Source organism: Candoia aspera, chromosome 2 (assembly GCF_035149785.1).
Source record: "Candoia aspera isolate rCanAsp1 chromosome 2, rCanAsp1.hap2, whole genome shotgun sequence".
Classification (NCBI taxonomy): Eukaryota; Metazoa; Chordata; class Lepidosauria; order Squamata; family Boidae; genus Candoia; species Candoia aspera.
Window position 1 is genome coordinate 242,634,925 of NC_086154.1, and position 14,220 is coordinate 242,649,144.

At 39.1% G+C, this 14,220-nt stretch overlaps 1 protein-coding gene across 1 annotated transcript in view; it reads right to left on the minus strand.

The window, feature by feature from the left end:
- ITGA1 (integrin subunit alpha 1) overlaps nucleotides 1-13,214 on the minus strand; it is a 97,347-nt gene extending 84,133 nt beyond the window's left edge. The window contains exon 1 of the mRNA XM_063295672.1: nucleotides 13,057-13,214. Coding sequence (XP_063151742.1) covers nucleotides 13,057-13,126 — 70 coding nt within the window. The 5' untranslated portion in view covers nucleotides 13,127-13,214. The remainder of the gene's footprint in view (nucleotides 1-13,056) is intronic.
- Nucleotides 13,215-14,220: the final 1,006 nt, after the last annotated feature.

Sequence of the window (14,220 nt, forward strand, 5' to 3'; positions counted from 1 at the left end):
GGAGTGGCGGGACACAAGGCAAAGGCTGGTTGGCTGCCAGCACGCTCTGCCGCCGCGCTCCACCCGCGAGAGCTGCAGGAGGGAAGGGCTTCCCTTCCTCCGCTGACGTGGTTAAGGCCGGATTCCGTTAGGGAGAGCGGGCTGGGGGCCTTGGGGCGTCCGTGGGAGGCGTAGATGCCGGCGGCCTCCCGCCTAAGTACTATTTAAGCGTGCGCCGCAGTGTGGACTTCATGCATCTTGCGCTTCATTGGTCTCTGCAGGGTTTGACTTGAAACCAAAAAGAGGGTTTGGGGACATAAAGATGAGCAAATGAATCGGTTTTAATCCCACAGCTCGGTTACTCAGGTCAGCTTAAGCCTGGTTTACTCAACTGCCCCAATTTTCTGTGCTCGCCTCTTTGCAATACAGTAACAGGCTCCATTAACGGATAGTTAACCAGGTTGGGAGTCGGTGTGACCTGCGAACATAGCCATTCTGGCCCAAGTTTTCAGGGAGTTGATATTTTCGTTTCCTGAGATGCACTCATTTCTGTTTCCCATATGGGGTGCAGAGAGCCTTTTTAAAGAAGAGCACTTGGCCCAGACAGGAAGAGGCTCAATGCAATAAAAGCAATCTTAAAATGTAACACTGAGAATTATTTCAGTATTTTGAGCCTTCCCCTTCCCCCGCACGTTCTCATTAATTGGACCATTGATTTAGGTGCTTTGATGGGCAATATATATGTTAGCATAGGATTCAGTGAGAAGAGATGGATGGGTGTGGAGTTAAATTAACATTTCCTCCACTTGTGGAACTTGAATAGTTTAATAATAAAGCATACTTCCTTACTGATCAGGGCACAGTACTGCCTAAGGCCCATATGGAAGTTGGTAGTCATTCCAAGGAGCTTATTTCTAGGAAAATGATTTCAAAATTGGACAACCCATCAGTCACATAACTCTTAGGTTCCCACCTATGCTAGGATGGGAATTGAGAGTCATCTTCTAACAGCAGTAGACACAAAGGGTGATACTGTACACACATATTTTGTGTGTTAGTTGTTTTAAACTGGAAAACTAGTCTTGGAAAGCAAAGGAGGATTTTCTATGTATGGCTCACTGACATTCAACATTATTCATTATGTATGTACAGGAATAAAAGTCATTAGCAAGGAAACATTCACATCTTTTTAATTTGAGCAAGTTCAAGGGGAAAAAAACGCCTTTATGCTACTAGAATAGTGGAATGCATTGAATGTCTAGTTATACATGAATTGCTTTTATGTGGTTCTGTTGGTTGTAGTTTCTGACTTCCAGAAGAAATTAATGGTGATTCATTGCCCTTCCCCTTTATGTAATGGAGCAAGATCCATAATTAAAAAAAAACACTATAATTAATAGTGTCCATGCCAATGCAATGTATGTGTCTCCCTAATAATACAAAATGAGGTAAGCACTATGATGGGAGCATAATTCAGCATAGAAACACATGAAAAGGAAATTATTTGTTAAGTATATTGAAACAGATTGTACCTTAAGTAATTATGTTAGTTGGTTAAGATGAGTGAATCTGTTGAAAACCTTTGGATTTTGTATGAACTTAACAGCCTAATCACCAGTTCTGTTCAAACTTTTGGGTTCAGTTTTCACTGGTCTTTGTAAAATGGGATGATGCAAACATGATGCCAGAAAAATCTTCTGGCATCTCTATTCTCTGCTTTCAGGATGTTTCATGATTGTACATGCCTTATTCCAAGTAGCATCTGGTCAAGGAGCTATTTGAAGTATGCAATTGTTATAGCTTTAATATTTACCCAACATTTGGAAGAGGCGTATCAGCAGCCTTAATTCAAGGGCAGTGCAGCATGTGGAATCAACTGGACTCTGTTTATATTACTTTGGCCAGTTGCAATCTGTGCGTTCAGTACTTTTTCTACAAGCCTTGACTCTGGAAAGCCTTACATGGGCATTGTGTAACAAGGGGGAATGTGTTGGAGGGCATTTCTATGAGTTATGGATCTAGCTTGTTAACCTTGCTTGCTTACATAGTTCTAATACACCAGTGATGATTTATGGTACCAGTGTTTATTGAAAGCTTTAGCCAAACTCTGCATATTATAGGAAATGTACTGGGTGTTACTTCTGTGACTTATTTTCTGCAAGCCTTATCCTGATGGGCACGATGTTTAGGTTTACCTTTGCTATCACTGGGGGCTCAAACTTTTCATTGGTTGCATAGTCCTTCTGACTTTATCTTCCATGAACTTGACTTGCTTCAGAACAGTCATTCACCCAATTTCCCAGCAGGAAATTGAAAAGAACCAAGAACAGGCAATCAGCTCCTAAATCAGATTGCATATTACAGGAAGAAAGCACAAGGGTTTTTTTTTTTTTTTGGTTAGAAAGCTACAAGCCTTTTTCTTCTTCTTTGGGGTGACTTAATTGTTCAGGAAGTTAGGGATGCAGAAGAATGGTGTGTTCTGAGTCTGCTTGTATGAAGAGGAAAAGGGAGAAAAACAACCAGAACCTCTGTTCTACAAATCTTTGAGGAAGCAGAGGTAAGATCAGTACTGCTGTGCGTGGCACCAAATCATGCCTGTTGCAGAAAACCTCCAGAGCATTAGCTGCTAATAAATATTCTTGAGATCTGGCATGTTCTTTTTTTATGTACTGTGCATTTTCAAAGGTTTCAGAAGTTTCTGCTACAAGGAAGCATTTAGCATTAATATTAATACTGTCAATACTAACCATGCATGTAGGTCTCTGTGGTGTATCATCATAAATTAGACTCTAAAATAGGCATGTGGTGCCAGTTATGGTGCCTCCTCATTTCATAATAGCCAAGTTCCATGCCATCCTGCCTATTTTATTTTTTAATTCTTTTAAATAAACCTAAACGTGTGGAAACTGGCATACTGCAAATCAAAGCGTCAACCTTCAATATTATCTAGAAGAATGTTTCTGGGCCCTACATAAACCCTAAAGTCCTTCTGAGAACATAGAAATAGTGAATGGCTGTAGCCTAGTGATTTTTGGGAAGAACAAAGGTTTGTTTTTCCCAAAAAGAGTAAGAAAAAAAAATCACATACAAGCTCAGAAAAATAAAAGGCATTCTGGGGGCTAGACTGGGTGGTAGAACAACCTTTGCAGATTGTTTTCTGCACAACAAGTGTTTTATCATTGACTCATCTGCCATAGCATGACAAGTTTTTAGAATTCCAGATGTTCCCACCATTCCTCCCAATTGCTTCCTCTGGTTTGGAGCATTCTACAGAGTGTGGCAGAACTAACCTAAGTATAGAGCTTTGGTACTGTATAGGAAACTTGGTTTTAGAATTTAACAGCTGGAAATGGGCCTGTTAAACAGCATATTCACATTACATCACATCTTCCCATTCTCAGATTTTTGGGTTACTATTAATTGACAGTGACTGCCCTTTCTCAGTGCCTGGGGGCTGTGTGGGTCTGGATGGGGAACAACAGGCTTCAACTGAACCCTGGTAAGACGGAGTGGCTGTGGATTGATGGTGCTTCATCTTCCGGGAAATTGTCATCCTTAGTTCTGGATGGGGTTGCACTGCCCCAGACAGACTCAGTGCGTAATCTGGGGGTTCTCCTGGACTCACGACTCCTGCTCAAAGAGCAGGTGGCAGTCGTGGCCAGGAGAGCCTTTGCGCAACTTCGGGTTGTGCGCCAGTTACACCCGTTCCTGGAACGAGAAGCCCTCCGAACAGTCACTCATGCCCTGGTCATCTCCCATATAGACTACTGCAATGTGCTCTACATGGGGCTACCCTTGAAGAGTATCTGGAAGCTTCAGCTGGCCAGAATGCAGCCGTGCGGGCTATTTTTAGTGTCCCTAGGTCGGCACATATAACACCGTTGCTTCACGAACTGCACTGGGTGCCAGTTTGCTTCCGGGTCCAGTTCAAGGTGTTGGTTATCACCTTTAAAGCCCTACATGGCATGGGGCCAGGTTACCTGAGGGAGCATCTCATCCCCATTACATCGGCCTGCCCCACCCGATCAGAGAGGGCATGTTGCGGACCCCGTCCATAAGAGAATTTCATCTGGCGGGGTCCAGGAAACGGGCCTTCTCTGTAGTGGCCCCTGCCCTCTGGAACATCTTGCCCCGGAGGTGAGGCAGGCCCCTTCACACCTGACCTTCCAGAAGACCCTGAAGACTTGGTTCTGCCATCTCGCCTGGGGCGGGAAAGTGAATAACCATTCTTGGGGGTGGCTCGCACCCTAGAGTTCCTCCCACCAGCCTGGATTTTATACCTTTCTTGGATTCTATATTTATTTACTGTATTTTTATAATAATTGTTTTTATGAGATTTTAATGTTTATATTTGGAGCCTGATTTTACTGTAAACCGCCCAGAGTCCCTCTTTTGGGGGAGATGTGCAGTGGCTAAATGTGAATAAATAAATAAATAAAATTCTATTTGATAGATGCTGGTAAATCCTAGTGCAAAATATTACTCATTTTTTGTACAAATTGGTTGTCCTATGAGCATTTATTTAGCAAAGACCACTGAATTTAATTCATCTAAGTTTGTGTAAGTGTCCCACTTACTTAAGTAAAGAGAAAACAGTGAGGCTTCTTTCTAAGTATAAAATATTAGTGATCTAGGTTATATGATTCAATATTTGTTTTCTTTCAATAAGTGTGTTGAAATCTGTTAAGAAAACAGTAAATCATTTTATACAAACTTTGGGGTATTGCTCAGGCACCCCAGTTCTGCAAAAAGATGTAAAAAAAATGGCTTGCAAAGAATTATTTACAAACTACATTAAAATCATTGTTATATTGCAACTCCCAATTTCATTATGAGAATGTTTAACTATAGTAACACTTTTGTTATTGTTCCATTATCTTTGAAAGATGTACTAAAATATTTTAAAATGAAGGTGTTTTTTGCTGTTTTAACATACACTACAGGGTTTGTTTCCATGGTAAATTTGGTATATTTCATAGTAAATTTGAGAGCCAGTTTGGTGTAGTGGTTAAGGCATCAGGCTAGAAACCAGGAGACTGTGAGTTCTAGTTCTGCCTTAGGTATGAAAGCCAGCTGGGTGACCTTGGGCCAGTCACTTCCTTTCAGCCCTAGGAAGGAGGCAATGGCAAGCCACTTCCAAAAAATCTTGCCAAGAAAACTGCAGGGACTTGTCCAGGCAGTTGCCAGGATTCAAGACAGGCAGCAAAATAAATAAATTTCTTTTATTTGGTTAATATTTTTAAATCCATCAGAAAGACTGTTCTACATACACAAACTCATAATTTTTCATTCTTAACACAGTAAAAAAAGGGAGCACATTTTTCATTAAGAAAATACTGAATGAGCTATGTTTCCAAGAGCAATAAAAAAATACTTGAGCTAAATCACTCTCAGTCCAACTCACCTCACAGGGTGGTGGTTGTGGGGAAAACTGGAGGAGGAAGGAGTATTAGGTATGTTCGCCACCTTGAGTTATTTATAAAAAATAATAAAGGTGGGATGATAAATAATCTTCTATTGTTATACCCCAAAGAAAGGTCAAATTTGATGGTGTCTTTGGAGCACAATCTCTATCCTATTCCCTGCTGCTAGAGAGACTGGGTGTAATTTTAGATATATTTCTTGTTCTGATTGCTTTGGAAAAAAAATACTAAAAAAATCCAAAGCTATAACTTACTTTGGCAGAGGAATAGAAATAGGAATATAAGTTATTTGATCAGTAAAGAAAAAAGCAGGGTTCTAAGTAGCATGTTTAGAAGAGATGGTAGCATGTGGTAGAAATCTTATGCATAGCTCACAGCGAGACAGATTAACCGTAGTGATATATATTTTTTTAAATGTATGATTTCAGTAGAGAGCATTAACCATCAGGCTGCTTCTTCAGTAAGTCAAATAACTTTTGAGAAAGATACTGATTATATGAGATGGTGAATCTAAAGTAAAAATGAAAACATCAGAGAATTTGAATGGCTGGGAATGCCAGTGTAAGGTAGTTGCTTTACTATCATGCTGACCTTAAAAAAATGACAGTGGATTATGCTTGGAAGCAGAATTTGGTCACATACATAGGTTTAATATAAGCTATATTGCCTTTTGTGCTTAATCACATTTGAATAGCTTAATACTTCATGCTTATGTCTTGCTTTAGGCTAGTTCAAAAGTTGCAATGGAAAAGATATAGTATTATATTTAATCCTGAAATCCTTGATGCTTATATTCAATTGTTTAACCTTCCAACAGAGGAAGGAAAGTTTGGAATGCAGGGTATATACTCAGGCCTATACTCAGTCACTAAACTTGTTTGTTCAGCTTTCTACAAATATGCTTGACCTTGTGCTTCCCTTGGCTTCAGGAGACAGGAATGGCAAGGAGTGCATTTGCAGAAGTGTTCATGGTGTGCTAGCTGCACACTTTAGAGAAACAGATGGTTTACAACGGTTGTGTATGCTTGGTTAGAATGTACTTAGGATATTGTAAGGTGCTGAATACTTGTAAGACTGTTGAAGATCTTCTAGAAAATTTAAGTTGCTGCAATATGTGGGAGTCAACTCTTGTTGCCAATCTGGGTTTTATATATGGTCATATTCTTCTGGTATTGAAAGGTTTGCATGGATTGGCACTTTTTCCAGGTTTGATGCAAGGTATTAATTCTAACCTTTAAATAAAAGATAGTCAACCTACTTTTGGGTTTGGGACCACACTTTTTCATCAATCTTTGGGCTGCAGGAGATATAGCTGTGATGAAGTGACTTCACTGGAGGGGATGGAGTCACTGTTTGGACCATGTAGGAAGGGATATAAACCAAATTATAGTGATTATTTTTCTAAAACTTTGCAAAAATTCAAATCTCTGAAATTTGGCAATTTCTTGCAAAGTGTTGAGGGCGGCAGGAACAGTAAAATTGGCTCTGAGAGGCTGATTTCAGCACAAGAGCTGCAGGTGAGCCACCTCTGTTCTAAGGCTGTGGGTATTTAAGGTACTGCCTGGTACAATATGTATTATTCTAAGTTTTTGAGGTCCTCTAAAGGGGCCCTTTTGAGGGTACCACCACATTTGGAGACCTGTTTGTTAGGTTCTGAAAACAGAATATATTCTGAGTCATTCCTAGAAAGGGGAACCTGCAGAGTTTGGAGCTCCAATTAGTATTAGAAAACATGTTAAAACATATCATAAAAATGATTTTTATGTTATTTTATTTAAATTGGTACCATTGCTGTTAATACTTTTCCTTGGATATTATCTTAAGCTTTTCTTTTTATACATAGGATTTTATTATCAAACACGTGCACCAAGCTTTCGAGAATTGCGAGTTTTCAGGAGTTCCACAGTTTACATGGACATTTTCTTGGAGGCAGATCACTGGAAATAGAAAGCATTTCAGTGATATAATGATGATTTATACATGTATGCAGGCTAAGGAGAAGATTCTACCCCATATAACTTCTAGGGGAATCTGCAGTGCTCCAGTGGCAGCAGAATCAGCTCTGTTACCATGCTTCACCCAGACTAATACTACAGAGATTCAAGCACATGGCTTTGATAAGTTACTTTTCTTTCAGATACAAGAAAAGCCTTTAATAATAAAGGAAACCAGCTCCTGCAAACTTTAGCATTCAAGGTCTCTGTATAGCAGTCCCCAGCTTCAAATTGTATGTGTCTTTGGCCTGGCCTTACACTGTAATGCGAGAACTGCTTGTTTCTCAATAGAGAAGGTAGTTGGACCCTGTGCATTGTTACAGGAATGGACCAGCCTGGAGGTCCTTTGCTTCTAAAGTTGTCAGCTCTGGTTCTCACATCTGCCTTCCTTCCTGCCTGAGGTACAGTAGGTGTTAAAAATTTCTTTCCAGTTGACTACTTGTGGTTAGGTAAGAACATCTAGAGTCTGGGATTTAAGTTACATTTAGCTACCTGCAAGATATGATAAAGGATGGAAGAGGAAGAGAGGAGGGAGTTGAAGCTATCTAGGTCAAGAGAGGGAGGATCTGAGTTTTTTAAAAGCTAGACCTAGCTAGACTACAGTAAGGCTAGGTACAAGCTTTAGCATGGCTCTAATGCTTTTTAATCATGGCATTTTTAGCAAAAGCAGTTTTCTTAGCCTATCAACTCCTTACAATTAGAAATTGTTCTGTAAGCATCCTAAGTTTAAATTTTTTTTTTCTTCAAATTGAATATACAGGGGAACTCTCCTGGCACGGCTTCTGATCACACAGAAACAGAAAATCTAATAAAGTTAACTCAATACATAGTCCTGAACTGTCAACTTTAAAAAAGTATCTGTTTGAACAAGAGTAATCTGAAAGGCAAACTGCAGAGCAGGCTTAAACTTTTGACATATGTAAGAGCAGAGCAGACTTAAACATTTATACTGTTAAGGGTGGCCCAAGAAAGCAGCTAGAACAACAGGTAATGCAGAGATAGCTTTCATCTTTTTCTATTGCCTCCAAAAAAAAAAAAACCCAAATGAAATGCCTATAGTTATAGGAAATCACTGAGAGGCAGATGGGAGCAGGGGCATTGGCAAGGAAGATAAAAAAGTTAAGACAGCAGCTTTGTGCAAAGCCCTGTCCCTTTCTTTACATAGACATTGTGGTTATATAACTTTGACCACAAAGAATCAAGAAGAAAGAAATTGGAAGAATACTGATGCAGACACATACAGGTGGAAAGTCAGAAAAAGAAAACATTAAGGGGCCTTGGCCATATATAGGAAATTGGGAGGGAGAAAGTGTTGAGCACAGATATTGTACTATAAAATATTTTGAGAGTTGAAAGAAAAAAGACCCTGCAGGAAAAAGAAGTCATTAAGTCTCTGGGGCATGAATCAGCCCCATTGGTTTCCGTTTTACCCAGCACCCTTTCTTCGCCCTACCCTGCTCTAAGGAGATCACAGAAGTGTCAACATTTTGGACTTCTGTGGAAGAAATGGCAAACTGAAGATGGCTCTGCCAATAGTGGAGCCGATGATCGCAGCAGAATGAAGAGCTGGCGAGTGGCTCTTCAGGATTCCTCTCCATACAAGGAGAGGACTTGGGATCACCCACAAGTGCGCCAGACAGTTGCTCCTCACAAGGAGACCACAAGACAGTGGTCTCTAGAGGGTTTGAACACTGGGAGATGAGGGAACGCCACCTTTGCCCAAATTGCGGTCTGCGCCTTTATGGGCACAGTGTTCACATACTTTTCTAATCACTTTTGGAAATTGCTTAAAAACTGCTTTTCAGCTATTAGGAAGCTTTGGAATGACAAGTGTTTTATAGCACCATGTGAGTCTCCTCGAATACTTTGCAAAATAAATTTTAAATACAAGAACTTCAAATATTCTCTCTTTTTTGGAATAAACAGCAAAAGGTGATTAGAACATTGATTTTGGAAAGTTGCAAATGGACTAAGGGTCCAGATGGATTTGAAATTAGATTTTGAAATTAATTACAAGAATCCTTCCCATGGGAAATGCTGTTGTTTTGAATTCTTAAAAAGCACATGATAGGATGGGACTTTGAAGGTTGGACTTTAGAGGAAACCAGAAGGAACTAAAGATTACAATTAAAGGAGAAGAACACTTAAATTTGACTTACTTATAAAGAATGGAGCAAGATACTTTAACATTAGACATAGTGAGGAATATTTGTGAACAATGGACCCAGAAGTTAATTTTAAGAGTGTCTGCCACAGTCTTATAGACTGTGTTTAAAAGATGTTATGGAAGAGGAACAAGTTTTACTGGACAAGACAGACTGATCTGAAAGTGGATTTAAAAATGACAGACTATAAGAATGATATGGAAAAAGATGTTACACTGGATATACAAAAGAAACTGGCTGATGTCTTAATTAAAACAAATCAAAAGAGCGACCTGGATAATTTTCCTATATTGGATTTACAAAAGAGATTTGCTAAAGTTTTGAAGAATTTTGTGAGAAGGGACAAAGAAAAAATGAAAAGAAATCAAGTTTTGGGACATTATTTGAAGGGACTAAGGATCAAGATTGTTAAAAGTAAAAGGAAGGAATATAAAGTTGGTTTATTTGATTGAGGTTAAAATAGATGTTATCTCTGGTAACCCTTAATGGATTTTTGCTGACCAGAACTGAATTACAAAGCTTTAAAGATTTGTTTATAAATAATATGGGATAGGGGAAGAAGAGATTATTTGTTGTATTTTAAGAGAAGATGATAAGTTACTAAAATTGTTTATACTTGTTGTGATTAAGGGGGAAGTCATTTCTTTATATCTTTCTTTTCATTATATCTTTATTTCCTTTTTTTCTACACTTTCTATTTTTTCTTTTTATCTTTTTAATTGTAATGTTTAATAAAATTACTATATATAAAAAAAGAAGTGTCAAGATTTTATTATGGATGATGAGCCAAGCAATAGTCTTCAGTCAAGCTTCCCAGGAAGATCTCTGGAAATTTTTCCCCATCCCCGCTTCTCTTTCTTCTTCCCATTCTTCCTCTCCTTTCCCCCTCTCTTCAAAAGAAAAGATTAGGATGTAATTGCTTGCTAACTTAAAGTACTTAATTGCAATATCTCATTTAACCAAGAAAAAAAAAAGCTTAAATTGGCCTGATTTTTAATCTTTTAATTTTTAGAAGATTAATTTTTAATCTTTTAAACTGTACACTCACAATTTACTCAAAGGAACAGAAAACGAACAAGGGGTGTATTTTGAATATTTGTAGCATAGGGCACATCTGAGAAAATGAAATGGATGATTGAGAGAGATAAAAACAAATGCAGGATATCTGGGAGGAGGTTTTCCTGAAGTTGAGGACTGACAAGTCCAGCTGCTAAATGTTGGTACTCCAATGGGGCAGTCCCAGTGCAGTCTACTGATGAACATCACTGGTAAATGTGGGCAACCCCAAGAGGTGACCCTAGAATGTAACCTACTGACTAAGTAGTTAAATGTGGGAAAATGTTCCCAGAGTGCAAGATTGATTGACAGACTTAAAGTTAATGCAGGATATCTGGAAAAAGAGATTACTAGAGGGTAACTGATGGTCCCATAGACTGTAGTGAAAGAGAGGTTGTATTGAAGACAATGCAGCTCCAAGTAGAACATGTCAAGGGCATATACAGAACCCTGGGAAAACAGCAGCTGCTAAGTAAATAGAAGATAAAACATTAAAACAAATCTTCATAATTCATGATTTTATTCATAATTGACGCTTGTGGTCTCTAGTAGTGAGCTGCAGGAATGAATGAGATGTCCATATACCAGTCAAAATGTATGTATTATGTCATCTCCTGTCAAATACAGCTTCTTGATGAAGTCAGTTAGGATTAGGAGTACATAATCTCTTTGGGGTCAGTAGGCATATTTTATAGCCACTGACAACACACACATTTTGAGAAGACAAACACTGAGGTTGTTTACCGCTGTCTCCTCAAGTCCCTTGCGATGTTTCTCGACACCCCAACTTGCTTTTGTCTTCTGCCTGGGCAGAGGAGCACTCTACCAGGCAACACTCAGTTGGTGCCACCCACCATGTCTAGTTGTCTTATTAGCTATACAAGGTTTATTTGTGGTCCAGATACATTCTTGTAAATAAAGATGGTGCACAATGGTGTAGCATGTCATGCTGTTCTTAAAAATATATAATTTGATGAGGCATCCAAGACAGCATCTGTGAGCCAAGATGGGGTCCATCATGACTTTGCTGCCTAGTCCTGCTTCAGACAATCAGCTGCCCAGCAATGCATAGATTAATCAACTGAAGATCCATAAAATCAGGCACCTCTTCCTTGTTAATACACTCTATCCACTTTCTGCTATGTTTATAGGAGTAGTTTACATGAATGCTACACAGGGGAGGATTGCAACCATCCAGAATAAAAGTGGAATATTTCACTCTTTGCTTATTGCTAACTTTCAGGAACTTGGAGATGTATCTGATAATCAACAGTGTACGGAACTGATTAAGAACTCTTTTGGAGATTCAAGCCTTTTGTCCTTTCAATTCATCTGCTTTTGTATTTACTGATTCAGTTCAAAGTAAAGCTTAACAGTAATTTATTCAACTAAGTGTGGGTGGTACAAAATCACATTTTCCAAGGGTCCAGAAATGGAAAACCATAATGACATAAAAACCAGCTTTACCACAAATACCATACCAACAAGGGTGTACCATCACCATATAATTTTAGAAGTTAGAATAGTACGATGTATGCATGCAAATTATTATAATTACTTGGGAAAGCTGAATTACTGTAATTAAGCATTAACGTAACTGCAATATGTTCAATCAGAAATTAAAAAAAATACCTTCCACAAGTGAACATAATTGAAACTTTAATCTGCCTACCTTGTATTGATCTCATTAAAATCAATAAAATATCTAGAGGGTTTATGAAACAAAAATCACAAAGGGCATGAGCAAAAAAAAAAAAGCAGCAGTTCTTTACTCTTTTGGAAGAAATCTGCAAGTTATGGTGGCTACTCCCTGCCTTTCGAAACACTGTTATTCTTCCCCCCTTTGCAAGCTTAATGTTTTGCTTTGCACATGTGTTTCAGCAGAACTACCCCTTTCAGACCACAAAATCCCAAATAATTATGACTATTTTAATTTCCTTTTTCCCAGGTATAACTTGCATCTCCTTGAAATATACCACATTGCTTGCTTTAAGAAATCCTCAAGGACGTAAAATCCGTAAATGGAAATACCACACGTTTTCTTGGCAATTTACCCAGTTGCTCCTGGGCATTCAGCTAGGCACAGTTCATCTCTCTCTTTAGCTAGGGTTAGGATTATGTACTCAGATTTGAAACCAACAAATTTACCTTGATGCGTAATCTCATCTGCCTACAGAACTCCCACCTGCAACTCAACCTACCCTCTCCTACTTTTTTTTTCTCTGTTACTTTTTTTGGCGTAACATCACAGCTGTTGGTACTAAAAAGCACATAGGTTGTAAAGGCGGCTTAACTCTCAGAGCACCCACTCCAAAGGAGACAAGACAGAAAGAAGCCAGAACATGAATTGCGCCGTTCTGGGGAGATCCCAAGAGAATGTGTCTTTGTTCACAACTTGGCTTCAGTGAAAGCTTCAGAAATAAGAAAAGGTGGACGTACCTGTTATTCCCACGCACGGGATGGAGACACTTGTGATGCTGGAGATGGAAGTGAGGGAGCGAAATCCCATGGCTGCAGTGTAACAGGAACCCTTGTGGGAAAAACGCACAAACTGAAGCTGGAATAGAAGTCCTGTTGCTCACAAGGCTGTGCGGCTGCTTCTGGTCCCCTTTTGTATCGGCAGCCGCTGCAACTGAACCAGGCATTTCCTGTTTGTTGTCCAAGTCCCCCCCGCAACACATGAAGATGAATTGTCCCCTCCTCTTCCGTTGTCCCAAATAAGCTCTGAGCCTTTTGAAATCCCCACGCGGCAAGTTCTCAAAGTCAGGAGACATGTACAAATAAAGTCAGATATTTAACAGCCAGTGTTTAGGCTAAAGTCTGCAGGCTAGCGAAGCAAACCTTAAAGGGATATCTGCCTGCTTATAATTAATGAGCGTCTTTACTACTAGGCAACCTCTGCCAAATACTGACAGTAAAAAGGCAGATTTCTGGACCCCCCTTTTTTTTTGCTTCAGAGCTTTTTTTTTTTTAATTGCATTTCTAAATGCTCTTTTTCAAAAGAAACAAATCAAAGCTGTACTATATGAGAAAAGTGTTAAAACTTAACTTCAAGATGCAGCCAAACTGTGAGACTGCCCTTGGTTGGTCTAATTTTATTCCACTTACATCATTCTTTAAAAATGTGCCTGTTCTATATTGTAAAACAGACCTAAAGCAAGTCTTTGTGGAAGAGGTGGGGGCGGGGGCTTACTTTGTGAACATTTTCTCAGACTCTAATTTTGGGGGGTGATAACTGCAAGTTCTAATGGGCTTTGTATTTAGGATGGATAGACCGTAGTTCATTTTCAGGTTAACATAAATTGCTTTGTTTCCTTGTCTCATGCAGTCCTCAATCCATTGTCAGTCACTATCTTTCACTCTCAATTAACCGTCCAAAGTTGGGATAAACAGTGGCAAGATAAAATGAGACGCCAGTAATGATATCTCTAGATTCTTAGTCATCTTTTTTTCCTATTATGGATGGTGGAAGGGAAATGGCCAGAAACATTGGACTCATACAGCAAGAATTTTGTGAGCATCCAAGAGATTCCTTCCCTCCAATTGTTCACTCAATTATCTGAATTTTAGATTAATTAAGTAAGATTGATAGGAGGGTGTGCT